This window comes from Rhea pennata, chromosome 6 (assembly GCF_028389875.1).
Source record: "Rhea pennata isolate bPtePen1 chromosome 6, bPtePen1.pri, whole genome shotgun sequence".
Taxonomy (NCBI): domain Eukaryota; kingdom Metazoa; phylum Chordata; class Aves; order Rheiformes; family Rheidae; genus Rhea; species Rhea pennata.
The window spans coordinates 2,338,377-2,356,305 of NC_084668.1; the positions used below are offsets into that span (position 1 = coordinate 2,338,377).

Sequence of the window (17,929 nt, forward strand, 5' to 3'; positions counted from 1 at the left end):
AAGGGCTTTAACTTCAACAGGCTGAAAGCTGAAAAAGTAACTTTTAAAATGTTTCTGGTGATATGGCTTGATAACAAAATACTCTTTAAGATAATTCTGATTATCATGCTTATTGACAACAGTATTTTTTACTTACTAATGCAGCAAGTGTTTTAGAGTTATTCAGAGAGCCTATATTTTATTATCACAGAATATTACAAATAGACATACTCAGCTCAGTTCAGCAGAGCTGGCATAGAGATATATGAATTATACTACTTTATACAAAATAAATCTTTTAGACCTTAGTAGAAATCTTTTAGACCTAAGTGGAAATCTTTTCCATCTTTGGGGAGAGTAGCTGCTGTTGCCCTGAGTTTTTAGGAAGTATATTCATTCCAAAAGGCTTGGAATAGCTCAGAGAATCCTGACGTTTTGCATTTTTAGATATTCTAGGCATGACACTTCTGTGACCACTTTTCACTGCCGCATGCATTTTATATACTGCTCTTCACTATTGCTGCTTTTCTGTACAATTTTTTTTTTTTTTTTTTTTTTTTTTTTTTTTTGTGCTGGCACAGTCTGATAACCTGAAGGAACTTACCTTGAGATTACTGATGTGAGAAAGAAGAGTGAGCTTGATATAGCTGGTCTGTAGTGTGCCTCCATTTACTGCTGCAGGAGTGCAGTTTGTTCTCAAGATTTAAAGATACATACTTTTAGTATATAATATATACACTTTAGTATATAGTAGATAAAATTTAGTATTAAAATATACACTTCAATGATGTTATATGTGTTTTTAATGGTGAGTCTATATTAGTATTATTCCTATTTTTTGGTGTTATGAGACTATCTGAAGTTGCAAAAGGGATTGTATTCTCATTGACCTTTTAAAAGTATCAATTTACTATCTTCATTTGCAGAAAGAGTACAAAAAAGCACTGGAATTGGAAATCAAAGGAAGAGGTCTGACAGAACTGGCTTTGGAGACGCCAGATTTTGTGAGAGCAAAGAATGCCACTGACATTGCCAGCCAGGTCTGTGCAAATAATTCATGTATCATATCTGCTATCTTTTTTTAAAAGAAAATTCATTAGCATTTTTTTCTACATTAACCAAATAAAAATTGTTGTCATACATGTGATTAAGACAGCTAAGTGTGAGCTTTTCCCAACAGATCAAATACAAACAGTTGGCAGAAATGGAGAAAGCCAACTACACCAGTGTTGTTGATACTCCAGAGATTATTCATGCCCAGCAGGTCAAGAACCTTTCAAGCCAGGTAACTTGAGTGAAGAGATTTAATCATTGTTCATGTGGGAACACATGAGCAGATACCTAGTCTGAATAACTACCTGTCACAATGTTCAGGAGATACAATGGCAAAACTAAATTTCCTAGAGCTGTGATGGGGCATATCTTACATTGAAATTCTATTTTAGTATGCTATTAATTTATTCTAATGTGAATTAAATGGAATAATAATTTCCATTGATTTTTGCAGCACCAAAGCTAATTTTGCTCTAAGTAGCTGTAGCTGAATTTTCCTACTACTTAGTAACTTTGTGTTTAAAATTAACACTTATGTATAGATATAACCTGAGTTTATATCAGATATAGAAGACTCACATTTATATGGAGATGGGCATTATGCAGCAATAAGCAATGCCAGATTGTTTATTATTCTTTTTATATTAATGGAATGAATTTTGTGTTTTGTATCAGAAAAAGTATAAGGAAGATGCAGAAAGGACCATGCCATACTATGTGCCTGTTACAGACACACCAGAAATGCAGAGAGTCCGTGAGAATCAAAAGAACTTTAGCACAGTATGTATATGCATAATAAACACTGTTACTGTCAAGTAGCAAAAATGTGCAGCTTTGTGTGATTTATTAATGTCACGAATCCCAAATAGGCTTTATATTCTCAGGGATTCTCAATCAAGGGGTCTTCTATGTATGCAGCAGCCTACTCATGTGTTATGCTGGCAACCAAAAAGCTGTAGTGATTTTCTTGAAAAAACTTCCTTTCTGCTGCAGTACTTTGACAATTCCTGTGCTAATAATAGAGAATTGTACTTCCAGAGGTTGTCTGGTGAGGCCAGTGGGATTACCTGCAAGATTATATGGTCAGTAACATGAACAATTACTCCACAATCTATTTTGAAATCTTTACCTTTCAGTGATGAGACAGGTTCTTATAGGTACCATCTGGCATCTTTCAAGATTTTTCAGTAAATTTAGTAAAGGATCTCTTATTACTAATTCAAATGAGAATACTTGCAACTGTGCTACATCTTTATGTCACTAAGAGTGACGTTGAAATGTCCTCTTCAAACATGTAGATTTTTTTTATCTTAAAAAAAGAACACTGAGAGTAAGTTTTTATGGCCTAGAGTCAACATTTGGTATTTAACTTTTTTAACAGCTTCAGTATCAGTGGGACCTACAGAACAGTAAAGGAAAAGTTACTGTGGTACAAGACACACCAGAAATACTGCGCGTGAAAGAAAACCAGAAGAATTTCAGCTCGGTATTGTTATTTTCTGTTTTCAATGCTTATTTCAAAAAATACATTTTAGTATGTTTAATAAAATAATTATTTTAAGCTCTTACCTTGCAAAGGGTTAGGTTGTTCACCTGCTTAAAAATATATGAGGACTTTTGCAAGCAAAGCTAATTTTATTCTAAGTAGATTTATCTGACTTTTTGCTAACCCCCCCCCCCTTTTTTTTGTAGAGAGCCCAAATTGACCGCTTTCATATGTACATAGCTTTGAGGTAGTCAAACAATCAGTCCTGCGTTTAAAGAAGTATTACTAGTATCTACTTTTCTCATTTGGATATGTTGGTAGTGCAGTCTTGCTGTGTTGTAGATGTCTTATTTCAGTGAGAAGTGAACTGTCTGCCCTGATTCATTTCACATTTTATGTTTGACCATGAAGTCTGCTGAATTGTTTTGCAGCTAGTATTATTAGCATAGTAAGTAGAAGAAATTTGTGTAAATTACCAAACAAATTAGGAAAAGAACAAATTAAAACTATAGTAAATGCTAGTTTTCGATCCTAAAATGAGTCTACATTTGTATTGTTATTCTACTTAAAATTCATTGCTACAAATATGAATAATTAGTCCCTTTTTTTGCACAAATGATGCTCATGTAGTAGGACACTTTTCAGGTAGGCAAAATAAGCTTTACTGACCCTATTTGGCAGTGAGTAGAGGTTCTCCATTGCCAGCTTTCAAGATGCACCATTATGTACATTTCACTGTCACGAGCCTGTATTCACTCTCTGGAAGAACTAATGCTGTTTTGTATGCTTAACCTTGTTGTCTTGATTCTAAATATTAAGATTTTATATAAAGAAGATATTGGAACTGGAACTACTATTGAAAAGACACCAGAGATGCAGAGAGTTAAGCGAACCCAGGATGCAATTAGCTCGGTACAAAACAATTGATTTTTAATACTCTACCAGTGCTAATTCCACTTAAAATAATACAGTCTTTTCCTTCCTTTTTTCTTAAATATTACTAACTGTGGTTTGGCAATAACCTGTTTGGCTAAGGGTTTCTTTTAAAAAGTTTTTCCTATTCTTATTACTTAATAATTCTTCTAAGGATTAACAATCACATTTTTTGCTTACTCCAGTTTTAAAACATTGAAGTTCTCATCATAATTCTAATCTCAACACATTTGAGCACATTTCTTGTAAAACTTCTATGTTATATAAAAATTTTAGTACTCTAAAATTGGAATAAGGGTATACATGTATTTTTTCTTTGAAAATTGTAAATATTTGTCATGCTTTTTTTGAATGCTGACATTATTTTAGCATAAAAGATTCTGACATTTTAGCTGTTTGTTTCCTGCACAGTATTGTGTTCTTGGGAAATGCTATTTTCATTAGGCTAAAGTAGAAATGAAAATAGTGCCGATATTGATCACTTTAATTGTTCATTAAACATTAAAACAAAATTAATTGTTCATTAATTGTTTAATTGTTGGATGATGAGACATAACAATGTTAAATATTTTTACAAATACAAAATTAAATGCCTTTCATTGGTAGAATGCAAGACCAAATGGTGTCAGTCCTGTAAAAGGTATTTATGCCTATTTAAAAAAATCTGCCAGTACAATGCCGTTAGTAGTGAAATCTCATCAACAGTTCCAGTTATTTGCTAACAGATTGCTTGTAAAGATGGTGAGAATACTTAAACAGCAACTCTTTGCTCATGTTGAAGCCAGGGAGATCTTTAAGTTTTTAGCCTCCTTGAAATCAGGATAATGCTCTTTATGTATCATGTGAATCGAGATGCCTTTTTATGCTATTAAGCTAACAGTTTTAGAAATGACTAAAGGGGATGAGATTCAGTAGGAAAAATATCATCAAATGCATACTAAGAAGGCCAAGGTTGCTGTGATAATACAAATAACCTTATAGATTCCTTGTTGGTTTCCTTCCATCTGAGTCCATTTGGTACCCGATATTTCAGTGAGTTTGTAACATGTAAATGACCTTTGTTTTTTTTGTTCATGTGACTTGTCACCCATACATGTGTCAATTGTGCTTTAATTAAATCTTTTTTTTTTTTTTTTTTTTTTTTTTTTTTTTTTTTTTTTTGATATCTGTTCATTTATAGATTAAGTACAAGGAGAGCATTGGAAAAGGAACTCCAATTCCTGATCTCCCGGAAGTGAAGCGTGTCAAGGAGACCCAGAAACACATCAGCTCGGTAGTGACCTATGTTTTCTACTTACCTATGTAAACTGCTCAGCTGTATCATTTTGCTTCCGCTCCAAAAATGTCCTTTATTTTTTTTTAATGGTACTGTCATTTTTATCCAGGATTTGAAGGGAGAATATTCTTGCAGAGCTGTGCTGGGGCTCGTGGGTATAACTCACTGAAAAGAGAACAGAGCTCTTAAATCCCTATATTCAGCAGGAGGTAGTTCAAATATCTGAATTTTGCAGTAATTGTTACATTCAGGCACTTCCAAGTGTTATTCTGTGACCTATTCTAAACACAGAGCTAGGAACAAAAAGTCCCCAGATATGTCTTGCAATCAACCTGAGAAAACTGGAGCACCAGAGAGAACTTTTGTGAAAAACGTAATTGGAGGCATTTTTGTAGTCACAAAACCTAGTGACAGTTTTGAGTGGAAGCAGTATCTGGCTTTTTCCGTAAGTAGTTAAGTTTTAATAACCATACCTTGCTCTCTTGATTTTGAGTCTTCCTTTCCTACTCTCATCTCTGCACACAGAATTGAGGTAGGATATGGTCTTTTGATTACTGGTACCTCAGCTATATAGTTCTGAGGAGCTGACACCCATATAAAGAGTATCTTACAATTTTCCATTCCTGATTTTATGACTACTATTTTCCTTTTGAGCTCTTCCCAATCCTAATGGTGCTTACAGTTCACTTTTGTATATTTGAGTTATATTTTCAAATGATCCTGCTTTTGTTAACTTCAGGTTACCTCATTTGTTTTCACTTGTTTTGAATGCTTTATTTTGTATTATTTTTCTTTGTTTCAATGAGATTAAGCAGTGGAATGCAGCTTGTAGGTATTTTACTAGTTTTCAGTAAGAATGAGCAGTGTATTCATAATATATCTCTACATGATTACATTTTAAACCAACCCAGGCATTGTCTGTGCAACTTCTTTATTAAAAAGAAGTGCAAATTTTTTATCAAACAATTACAAATCACATTAAGTCCAATAGTAAGAGAGCTAAAACTCAATGAGTTTTCTTGTTAGAGACCTAAAACGAGATAAAATTGTGCTGTTCCAACCAGTAGGCACATAGGTCAAAATGAAATGGAGCCTACAGCTAAGAATCTATATATTTAGACATGTCTGTAAAAGGTTTGGTTGTTAACCCTGTAGCAAAATCCCTGGAAATGTTAACTGCCAAAAAAGTAATAAAAAAAAAACCCCAAAACAACAAAAAGAGTAAAATAAATTGTGCATGTATTTACATATAATCACAGATTTTATTTACCTGTAAACCAGCTGAATTACCTAGCCAAATATACTGTAATTGAGTTCTTGTAGAAGGAATATTATCTTCTCACCTTTCTGGGTACTTGTATTCTGCAGGTGTTGTACAAAGAGGACCTAGGGACAGGTACCCCAACACCTGTCACTCCAGAAATAGAGAGAGTCAAACGCAATCAAGAACACATTAGCTCGGTATTTAAAAAAAAAAAAGAGAGAGATTATAACAACTTATTTTTGCATAATAACATCCTAACTTATATTTTGGTTTTCTTCAATGGTTTAGAATCTCACACTGCACCTTTTTCTCCCTGGCAGTAATTTTTAACTTGTTTATTCTGCCTTATTGTGCTTTAATTTTTTGGGGTGAGTTACAACTTTATGTGCATTTCTTTTGAGAACAAAACTAGAGGTAAGGTGTGAAATTAACATGGTGCTTCTTTCCATGTTTGTTTTATCTTAACCCTTTATCTCCTATGTATTTTTATTCATATATGTACAGAATAATCAACCACAAGCCATGTCCTTAATATTCAGCTCTAGAACAAGTGTGAAATTAATTAAAAAAAAAAGAGAGAGAGAGAGAGAGAGAGAAGTGATCCTAACACTAAACATAACTTACAAAATAGTCAGGTTTAATGATTTTGCCTGTGTTGAGCACCTTTTTTCTGGAAACTTTCTTCTACCTCACAGGTGTTATACAAAGAGGGCTTAGGGACTGGCACTCCAACACCGGTCACTCCAGAGATGGAGAGAGTCAAACGCAATCAAGAGAACATTAGCTCGGTATTGCTAAATAAAACAAAAATTACCACCTCAAACTTAAATCAGTTCCCTTTAACTCCTCCATATTAATTTTTTTAAAATTCTTTGTTGAACTTTAAAAAGCCCTTTCTTAATCAAATCACTAAAAGCTTGTTAGTATCATTCCTTATATTTTAATTTTTCACCTAAGTCTAACTAAATTGTCATTAAATTGTTCCAACTGTGAAATTTTAACCTCATTTACTTAAAGCAGTTAAATAGTTCCGTTTTTGCCCACTGAAACAGTAATATTCTAAGTGAATGTCACTCTCTTCCTCAGTAACACAGTTGGTCCTTCTAACAGTCTTCAGACTCACCACACTGGTGCAGTGCAAAAATAAATACGAACTCTTAACACTTGTGAAGCAAGGCAATTTAATGCAACGAGTGTGTTACCTCTCTTCTTGTTTTTGCTGTGTTGGATGCTTTTCTTCTCTCCTACAGGTGTTTGTAAAGAAAACCTGGGCAGCAGCTCCAGATTCCTATAATATAAAAGATGAAGAAAATTTTATAATTAAGGAATTTACCGTAGTAATGAATTTCTGTCTAGATTTGTTGCTGCTCCAGACGCATTCCATTTGAATCACCATGCAGAGTTCCAAGTGCTTTACACCATAATTTAGTGATAGATTTCTGTGTTAATAGGAGCAGCTTAGGACTAATTTTGATTCACTGTGACCCAATTCAGACATAATGTGAATGTGTGAATGTGGATGTGAAATCCAGCCTTGATTTAAGGTTCCTATGCCAGTTTGGAAAAGACACTGCTGTTACACTATTTGCTGTATTTAATTGTCCCTGAGAGCATCACAGCTCTCGTTTATGCTGGTGAGCCCATTTAGAAAACTTAGAGGGAAAGTTGCTAATTCAAGATCCTTTGTTAAACTAAATGAAACTTCTTGCGGAAAAGGGCAAATGCAAAAGATTTTTCAGGTGACTTGGCTCAAGATATGCTTTCACAAAAAACGCTTCTGCCATTCTTGCTAATGTTACTTATGTGCGCCCAGGTGAGATGACAACAAAACTCAGAGTAACATTAGACAAGTTTTTATTTTTATTTTGGCAAGCCTTGAAAGAGGGCTGACATTGTATTCTTCATACTTAAAAGTTCCACAGTATTTAATTACTTTCCTTCTCTCTTTCTCTCTCCCATCCTCCTCTTTTCTTGTTTTTTTTTCCTTTTTTTTTCTTTCTTTCTTTTTTTTTTTTTTTTTTTTTTTTTTTTTAAAAAAACCCTTCCCTGTTGCCACCCAGGTGTTGTACAAAGAGGGGCTGGGGATTGGAACCCCAGTACCTGTAACTCCTGAGATGGAGAGAGTCAAACGCAATCAAGAAAACTTTAGCTCGGTACTTTTTTGTAACTTAAGAAAAAAGTTCCCTGTAACTTCATTTCGGATGTATTTTTTAACATTTGTAGATGTTTTGTGCTTTGTAATTAACGTATAAACATACAAGCATTCCCTTTCCATTATTAGAATTTTTAGTGATTTTTAGGTATATTTTATGTACTTATTTTTTAAGCTTTTTTATATTCATAACCCTTAACACTTCATATCTCTTCATTTTTCTAAAATTACTTTTGTTTTTATGAAGCTTATTTTACATTTTACATTTTTAATTTGTTTTATTTCACTCCTGTAGTGCTTTATTATTCTGTTGAAGCATACCTTAGAACTGGGATATGGTATTTCAAGATCGCAGAAGGCTTCCCCTGAATTTATCACCGCTATTGACTGTTTTGTATTTCTTAGTTTTTCCTGCTTTCTAGTGGATATAGTGGGCATAATAATTATATATGGGTTGCCTCTATAAAATGAAATTGTCCTAATTTTTTTTACACTCCCGTGTGACTACATAGGTGTTGTACAAGGAGGATCTGGGGACAGGGACCCCAACACCTATCACTCCTGAGATTGAAAGAGTCAAACGCAATCAAGAAATCTTTAGCTCGGTATTTTTTTACTTGAAAAAATGGAAATTTCCTTTTGATCTATTTAAAATAATTTAACACCAAAAAATTACTCTTGTGCTTCCCTATAATCAACTCACACAGAAAAGATGACCCCATTCCCCTTGTTTTGACAATTTTCCTCCATAATTGTTACTTACATCATTCTTGCTCCACTGTTTTGATTATATTAATTACCTTTATAATAACTTTTGGATTCAGCCTTTCTTTTGACTCTGAATTACTTCTTCCCTTTTTTTTTTTTTTTTTTTTTTTGTTCTTAAATAATATCCACTTAATAGCCAGGATATTTCCTTTTGTTAATCATATCAATCCTTAGTTTTGTGTTTTTTTTGTTTCCCTCGTAGTTTTAGTGTGTATGAAGACTAAACTATAAATGGCCTGATACCAATCTGTGGTATGACTTCAGTATAACCGTGCTCTAATATATTCTAGTGTAACCTTACGGAATAGATGAACAAAACAGAGCCTAGTTGTTTTGGTCCTTTTGTTATGTATTTGCTACCTCTTTCCTTTAGGAAGTCTTTATATTGTTGCTCAAAGACAGTGGCCAAAATCCCTAGCTTGGGTGACCTGTTCTGGATTCAGTGGAAGCACAGGCTTGCAGGGTAACAAATGAGCAACAGTACTGTATTCCTCAGCGAAAGGAAACTTCTGCGGGAGGTGTAAGAGCAGTAATAATTTATCAGGTACCGTTTTCATACATAGCGCCTTTAGTGTGAGCTCATCTGCACGTCCTTCCCGTAATGAGCAGGTGGGATTCTTTAATCATGGCCTCGGAGCAATAAGCAGCCCTTCTCTCGGGGACCGGCTGACTCTGTCGATAAGTGTGTATATAGAAAAGCTTACAGGAAGGAGCACTAGGACCTGTTCCGCGGGTGACTCAAGCACAGTCAAGAAAAAGGCGACCCCAGGTTTCACTGTTGGTGAAAATGCAGTCATATACTTCATTATATTTTATGTAACACTTTAATCTTAGAAGTAAACAGTTTTTAATGTATTTCCTGAGGAGCACTAAACTAAATAGAGAAGGTATTCTAGTATTCTGTTAGAAAGCATTGCAGTGCAATAGTGTTTAACATGCTCTTCATAGATTAAGGATTCCCTCCAACCTTGCTGGTTTTGTTCAGGGCAACTCTGAAAAACAAAAAAATTCTCTTACGTTCGGTTTGTTTTCTCAGCAAACCAACTGTTATTGCTGTTTCCTTGTTCCTTTATCTTTTTTTTTTTTTTTTAATATAGCCATATTACCCCACAGGTATTATACAAGGAGGATCTGGGGACAGGGACCCCAACACCTATCACTCCTGAGATTGAAAGAGTCAAACGCAATCAAGAAATCTTTAGCTCGGTATTTTTTTTACTTGAAAAAAATGGAAATTTCCTTTTGATCTATTTTAAAATACTTTAACACCAAAAAATTACTCTTGTGTTTCCCTATAATCAACTCACACAGAAAAGATGACCCCATTCCCTTTGTTTTGACATTTTTCCTCCATAATTGTTACTTACATCATTCTTGCTCCACTGTTTTGATTATATTAATTACCTTTATAATAACTTTTGGATTCAGACTTTCTTTTGATTCTGATTTACTTTTAATTTTTTTGTTCTTAAATAATATCCAGTTTTTCCTTTTGTTAATCACATCAATCCTTGGTTTTGTTTTGTGGTTTTTGTTTGGTGTTCCCCCCCCCCCCAGTTTTAGTGCATATGAAAACTAAACTATAAATGGCCTGATACCAAGGTATGACTGTGGTATGACTTCAGTATAACCGTGCTCTAATACATGCTGGTGTAGCCTGCTGTGGTGTTTATGGCATGGTGAAATGAAGCCTATTTGCTTCTTCCTTTTGTTTTGTATTTGATGCCTCCTTCCTGTAGGAAGTCTTTAAGTACACACTCATGCACAAAGCTAGTGTTTTATATAGGTCTGGAGAAGCACTTAGTGAAGTAGAGAAGGCATTCTAGATTTTGCCAAAGTTATTGCAGCATACCAGTGTTTTTAACTTTGATTTTTTTTGTTTAGTTCAGAGCACCAAGAGCATTCTGTGCTTTCTCAGCAAGCTGAGTGTCACTTTTGTTTGCTTGTTCTTTTTCCTAATATAGCCATATTACCCCACAGGTGTTGTACAAAGAGGATCTGGGGACAGGAACCCCAATACCTGTCACTCCTGAGGTTGAGAGAGTCAAACGCAATCAAGAACACATTAGCTCGGTATTTTGTGAAGGAAAACAAAATCCCATTTAACGCCACTTAAATTGAACTTTTTAACCTTTATTAAAAAAAATAAACTGTTGCAGTCCTTACTTCCTTGTAATCAACTTATAAAAACATCCTTTTTCCTTCACTGTACTGTATTTTCCAAGGTTACCTACCTACCTCTTCTTTATGATTATTTGTATAATCCTAAATATCTTTAACCATTTTGCTCCCTGTTTCAACCTCCCCCCCTTTTTTTTTTAATCCTACCATTTTCTGTCCTAATGCTCTTATAGAAGAGGGTGGGTCTGACTTTCCAGCAGGCTTCCATAGTAGTCTCCCCGGCAGCATGAAAATATATTCGACTCGTATTTGCACTGTCCCGACAATACTGTAGACCCGTTTGCCGTCAGAAGCGAGTCGGTGTGATCCCAGTCTGCATTGCTTTGCAGGGTAGCTTTTAGTGCACTGCAGAGCACGTTGAGCTGCAGGAGATGCAGTATTTTAAGACCCAGAAGATTTCATGTTGGATGTAATTATTACTGAATTCTGATTTTTTTTTTTTTTTCTTTTTGATGCTTCCTTGTTACTACGCAGGTGTTGTACAAAGAGAGCGTGGGGACTGGGACCCCCACTCCAATCACTCCAGAGATTGAGAGGGTCAAACGCAATCAAGAAATCTGTAGCTCGGTACTTTCCCAAGGGAAAAAAGTTCCCTTTAACTCTGTAGATGAATATTTTAACAGTTTTTATAAATGAATGTTTTAACACTTCCAAAATAATGCCCACTGTAGGTCTAAAGCAGCTTAAATATGTGATTTCTTCTTACCCATGTTTTACAGTGATTACTTTAACTTTTTGCATTTTAATGGGTTTTTTTAGAAACTTATTTTAATGCCCTATTCTAATCTTAAGAACTTTTAACAAACTCCCTTCATTTTCTTTGCAGTGCTGACCTTTCTTTTAATTATAGTTTATATATTCATAACATCCTTAAATCCTGTATATAATTTTTTGTGGTTTCGTGTATGTAGTACTTACTTACACTATTAAAACAGTGATCCTGTAGTTAAAAAAGAAAGCTAAACCTTACACCTCTAGTAAAATATTGCTAAATACCTTCTTTTAAAAACATATACAATACCTAGGCCCTGTGAAATTAAGTACAAGAAAAAAATACCTAAGGCTTCAAATTTGTCTACAGATGGCTTTTAATTTATTGCTTTCTCTGGCTCCTTTCTTATGTCTCATAGGTGTTGTACAAAGAAAACATAGGGAAAGCAACCCCAACACCTGTCACTCCTGAGATGGAAAGAGTCAAACGCAATCAAGAAATCATTAGCTCGGTATATTTAACAGAGCATTAGGTCTCAAAAGCTGAAGTGTTTAACATAACTGCAGTTTTAATAATCTATGCTTTCTAACTATAGAATGAAATCACCACTTAGTGTAAACTCCCTACCTTTTTGTGCTTACAAATAAATTGTAATATCTTGTATTTTAACACTATTTTATTATATTTGACCTTTTTCCTTCAGTAGACGTTTTTCTTTGCAATTTTTTTAACTCTTTCTCACTATTATTTTGCTTTCATGTATTGGTCCATTTTCAAAACTTTTCTTGTGTGTGTGTGGTTGGTTGGTTGTTTATTGTTTTTTTTTTTTCCCTTTTTTTGTGTTGTTGCCTTTTTAATGATATTTGGATACTCCCTTGTATCCTTTAGGTTTTGTACAAAGAAAATGTGGGGAAAGTGACCCCAACTCCTATCACTCCAGAGATGGAGAGAGTCAAACGCAATCAAGAAATCATTAGCTCGGTACCTTAAAAATAATTGTTTTCTGCCTACTTTTAATCCTATGTTTTAATAAGGTAACATTCTAACAAATTACTGAACATTGATTTTTAAAATAGATACATCTGTTCTTGCAAATTAATCTCTCCTCTTCTAAAATAAACCTAGTTTTGGTGTTAACGTTCTGCTCTGGAGAGTTAAGCCTCTTCCAGAGCTTGGTTCCTGCAACTGCAGGGCTCTATCCAGCTGGTGACAGCCAAGCTTCCCTTGCTCTGCAAGTGAAGAAATTCAGGTTAATACCTGCGTGGTTAGTATCTAAGTTTTCATTGGCTTTTCAGAGGAAAAAACCCTCCAAGCCCTCAAACAACAAAGCAAACCAACCATCTCAGCCCAGAGGCCCTTGTGGCTCAGCACTGCTGTGAACCGAACCTGCTTCTGGCCATGGTACCCGTAGCTGGATATAGCCCTTCTTTGTTAATTGAAAAAAAAATCCTTTTAACAAGCTTTTCTTTTACAGTTTATTTCCTCTCACCCTTCCTTACACCATTAGCCATTTGCCTTTTGTGCAGTGCTGTATACCATAATCCCTCATGACTTTTTTGAAACTTGATAAACAAGAAATAATTTGTATTCAAATTCTTTTGATTTTTTTTTTTTAAGAAGCTGGATACATCTTTTGTATCCCACAGGTGTTGTACAAAGAAAACTTGGGGCGAGCAACCCCCACCCCTATCACTCCAGAGATGGAGAGAGTCAAACGCAATCAAGAACACATTAGCTCGGTATTGTGGAAGAAGTAAAATGAGATATGATGCGAGTTTTTTTTTTTTTTTTTTTTTTTTTGAATAACTTGTCTGGTTTTACCTAACCCCTTTTATTTTTTTTCCCTCAAATGTAGAAATTCATCATTTAAAATCATAGTACTTAGAAGCATCTTTTTTGGTTGGTAATTAACTTTTTAATACCATTTTTCCTATGACCTCTTTTTTTTTTCTTTTCTAAAGAATGATGTTTATGCTAAAACCAGTAACAGTAAAGTATTTAATTTATACATTTGTGACTTTGGATAACTTTGTGATCTGTAGGTTGTATACAAAGAAGGTTTAGGGAAGGCAACCCCCACCCCGGTCACTCCAGAGATGGAGAGAGTCAAACGCAATCAAGAACACATTAGCTCGGTACTGAAAGAGGAAAGATAACCATTTAATACTTAAAAAAAAAATTGGAAAAAAGTCTAACTTAGCCTTACTTTATCAACTTACCTTATTTTTGCCTATTTTTCCTTTTGATTTTTACCGTTTGCTCTAGCAAGTAACTTTTTAACTGCTTTATTTCCCAAGATCTTTTCTATCCCTTGCAGTGATGAGTACGCTTAAACAATAACACCATTTACAGCGTGAGCTCTCAGTAATTCCAGTCTTTGATTTGTGGACTTCTTTTTTATACACTCCAGGTTTTGTACAAAGAACATCTGGCAAAAGGAACTCCAACACCAATCACTCCAGAGATGGAGAGAGCTAGGCGCAATCAAGAAAACATTAGCTCGGTATTTTTCTGTTGAGTTGATAAATAAGAGTGCATTAACAAATAACATCTTTCATCTCAAAAATGTGGATTCTTTCACTTATTTCAAATTGAAATAACAGTGCAGATATTAACATTAGTCCCTAGCCACCTAGTTTTTAAGTATTAAAAGTATATGAAAATAAACCCCTTTAATATTTGCCTTTTTACTTCCTATTGCAATTGACTTATTTGTGGGTGACTGCTGTCGGTTTTTCTTTTTTAATAGCAACAAATGAATTTCAAACAACATAGGTAGCCTTCAAATCTTCTGTGTTTAGTGGACTATATGAGTTATAAAATGTGCATTCTTCAGTAATAGTATATGTTGTTTTAGACAGTGTATATCCTGCAATTTGTATAAAAAAATGCCAAACCTGCAAAAGGTCATCTTTGGCACTAAGTCTTTGGTAACTTGTTACTCCAGACATAAAGTTCTGTCATGTCTCTTCCTGTCAATGTTCATGTACATATTTCATGGCTCCTTTGATAAATACAGGCTACATTTGCAAACAGGTGTTTACAGGAGCATGCTGCAGATGTTACTGAAAAAAGAAACCCTGCAAACCCAGAAAAAATCGTTACTAGTTCAATGATAAATTTTCTATTTCCCACGTTCCCACGGATAACTTCACTGAAGTCCATGAACTGCATGTCAAATGTCTGAAAATTTTACCCCAAACTGTATATTACTGCATTACTTCTTCCTGTTATTCCAAGGCTGAAAGGGTTAAAGATCTTTTAGTTAAGAAAAAGGAAGGTTTGGAATCAAGTCCTATGCAGTCCATGTTTCATAATTATGAGAAGAAGTTTTGCTTTATTCTAACAATATTCATTAATACAGGTGCTGTATTTCCCCCCGTACACATACACTTCTTGCCATGTGGGGTCGCTTCACACAGCTCATTTCTCATGACGGGGAAGCACCTTTCTGCTCTGTGCTCACTTTTTTTTTTTTTTTTTTTTCATCTGGCAGGTTCTTTATTCTGATAGTTTCCGAAAACAAGTACAAGGCAAAGCTGCCTACGTACTGGATACACCTGAAATGCGGCGTGTAAGAGAGACCCAGAAACACATATCTACAGTAAGAACACTTACTTACATTTGTATTTTTAACTTGAAAAGTGATTGAATAAAAATGTAATCTTAGTCCTGGGACATACCAGGGATTCCAGCTCAGAGACAGTGTACATGTAGCAAGTAAGTAAGTTTGGATACCCAATTTTTCAAATGAGAAAAGCAAAAGAGACTTCCCAGGAAAGGCACGTTTGAGATTAGGCACTGTCTGTCTCATTGTTCTTAGGATCGGAGAAAGCAGAAGTTCAGAACTGCAGTTCATGTCTCTACTAGAAATTCACTTGCGGTAACCAGGAATAAAAACATTGTTTTTCTAAGCTACAGGTGGAACAGATATTTTAATTTGCAGGTGAAGTACCATGAAGATTTTGAGAAAAGCAAAGGTAGTTTCACGCCTGTAGTTACTGACCCCATTACAGAACGCGTGAAAAAGAACATGCAGGACTTCAGTGACATCAGCTATAGGGGCATTCAAAGACGAGTAGTACAAATGGAGCGAAGGCGTGTGGACCAGGATCAAGAGAATCTCACAGGTAAGCAGAAGGCTATTATAGGTTCTATAGGGATTGGAGTCTTTCCCTTATACAAAAAACAAGCTGACCTTGATACATTGTCTTAAAAGATTTTCAAGCTTAGCCATATCAGTTCAAACCTATTGTTAACTGAGATGAAGTTGTTATCAAATTAACCGTTGCCTGCGTGTCCCATAGCAGCCATAAACCACCTGCAAGCTGGCTCTCCCCTCCTGCCCAGACACATACGCTGCCCAGGCTCTCTAGAAACTGCTTGTGCTCCATGCTTCTCCTCAGAAAAGCATTCTTTCTTTTACAGATCTTCGTGTATGGCGCACTAATCCTGGGTCAGTCTTTGACTACGACCCAGCAGAAGACAACATTCAGTCCAGAAGCTTACACATGATCTCTGGTTTGTTTCTCAGTCTGTATCATTTATGGAAAAGAGGTGTCATACTTAAATAAATGCAATCTGTAAAACTGATGTCTTGGTGCTCCACCTAGCCAAGAACACAAGTGTAGTCCTCTGTGCTGACTTCAGATACTGTATTACACACAGACAAGATTTCAGAAGTTGCACAGGGACCGAGCTCTTGCGAAAAATTAATGGAAATTTGAGGAGAAATTGTGTGTCGGTCCTCCACACAAGCATGTTTAATATAGCTATTTCTCAAAAACCATAAAATTAATTCAACTTAGTATCATATACAAATTACATCTTAACACAGGGATACACTGGATTGGTTCTATGGTCCACAGATTATATCATGATACAGTTGCTTGCCTGTAATATTAAACATGTGCTTTCTTTTTAACTAAGTCCTAAAATGCTGTTCCTTGGTATTTTCTTTTTACTCCCTTCCTGCTAATTGTTTGAGAAAGGGTTTTCTGTCATTCAGGATGCACCTGTATTAGACTTGTCTCAGATCTGTATTATCTGAAGAAGAGAAGTGAGGAATAATTCTAATAAAAAGTCTGGAAATGGTATGCACAAAAGATAAGAAGGTTGGAAAAGGGGGAAAAATCTGAGTATTAAAAATAAGGGCATCACAACTTTCTTTTTTGACTAGAAATTGGGCATGACATCTCTAGACTGCTTTTAATAAGAGTGGAAAACTGTTGAGTAACCAAAAAAATAGACTTCTATGAATTTGGTAACAGTACACTGATGATAGAAAGCTTTGGGTCTTTTTTGTGTAATATATGCACGTATTTGTATATGACTATGCTTGTATTCATATCTTTGTGTGCGCAACTTCGTGCAAAGTAACTCCATCCATTCTCCTTGCAGTCCAAGCCCAGCGCCGTAGCAGGGAGCATTCCCGCTCTGCCAGTGCCCTAAGCCTCAGCGGTGGGGATGAGAAATCTGAGCCCTCAGATGGTGTGGATCAACACTTGTCCTACTACAGCAATGGGGGCTTCTTTACCACAACTACAACAGGTATGAGGAGACAAAATTGCAGTTTACTCACATACGATGCAAAGGACAAAAACCAAATTCAACCAGCCAACTCCCCCTGACCCTTCTACCCATCTTGCAGGCCAGCACTTGTCATTATACTCCACAATGGCTCACAGGCCTGGCTTTAACCATGAAAAAAAGTACAAAGGTGCAACTATAAAGTCTTGAGCTATGGATATAACCAACCAACATAAAATAGAATAGAGCAGATTTGATGCAACTTCCTATCCTGGTATCTTTATTCAGACCATCTCAAACTCTAACAATTCCACAATAAATAAAAGCAGTAAGCATACTGTTTAAATGACAAACTACTACTTTCCTTTTGTAGTGGGCTACAAACACGTTAAAACTATAGAGCTGCCACAACAAAGATCATCTTCAGTTGCCACCCAGCAGACAACTGTATCCTCGGTTCCTTCTCACCCATCTACTGCTGGTGTAAGTAACACTGATCAGTTATAGCACATCTGAAAACGTAACACCATGAAGTGGGATAGACTCCAGCCTCCACTCAAAGACTTAAAACACAAACCAACCAACCAACCCCCAAC

At 35.4% G+C, this 17,929-nt stretch overlaps 1 protein-coding gene across 1 annotated transcript in view; it reads left to right on the top strand.

Moving 5' to 3' along the window:
• The window catches only part of NEB (nebulin), a 135,896-nt gene that overhangs the window by 116,518 nt on the left and 1,449 nt on the right, over window positions 1-17,929 (top strand). The window contains exons 140-162 of the mRNA XM_062578819.1: window positions 906-1,019; window positions 1,160-1,264; window positions 1,708-1,812; window positions 2,414-2,518; window positions 3,338-3,430; window positions 4,632-4,724; window positions 6,096-6,188; window positions 6,687-6,779; window positions 8,052-8,144; window positions 8,656-8,748; window positions 10,025-10,117; window positions 10,892-10,984; window positions 11,567-11,659; window positions 12,223-12,315; window positions 12,693-12,785; window positions 13,451-13,543; window positions 13,847-13,939; window positions 14,215-14,307; window positions 15,301-15,408; window positions 15,751-15,934; window positions 16,233-16,325; window positions 17,205-17,354; window positions 17,707-17,816. Of these exons, the coding sequence (XP_062434803.1) occupies window positions 906-1,019; window positions 1,160-1,264; window positions 1,708-1,812; window positions 2,414-2,518; window positions 3,338-3,430; window positions 4,632-4,724; window positions 6,096-6,188; window positions 6,687-6,779; window positions 8,052-8,144; window positions 8,656-8,748; window positions 10,025-10,117; window positions 10,892-10,984; window positions 11,567-11,659; window positions 12,223-12,315; window positions 12,693-12,785; window positions 13,451-13,543; window positions 13,847-13,939; window positions 14,215-14,307; window positions 15,301-15,408; window positions 15,751-15,934; window positions 16,233-16,325; window positions 17,205-17,354; window positions 17,707-17,816 (2,376 nt within the window). The remainder of the gene's footprint in view (window positions 1-905; window positions 1,020-1,159; window positions 1,265-1,707; window positions 1,813-2,413; window positions 2,519-3,337; window positions 3,431-4,631; window positions 4,725-6,095; window positions 6,189-6,686; window positions 6,780-8,051; window positions 8,145-8,655; window positions 8,749-10,024; window positions 10,118-10,891; window positions 10,985-11,566; window positions 11,660-12,222; window positions 12,316-12,692; window positions 12,786-13,450; window positions 13,544-13,846; window positions 13,940-14,214; window positions 14,308-15,300; window positions 15,409-15,750; window positions 15,935-16,232; window positions 16,326-17,204; window positions 17,355-17,706; window positions 17,817-17,929) is intronic.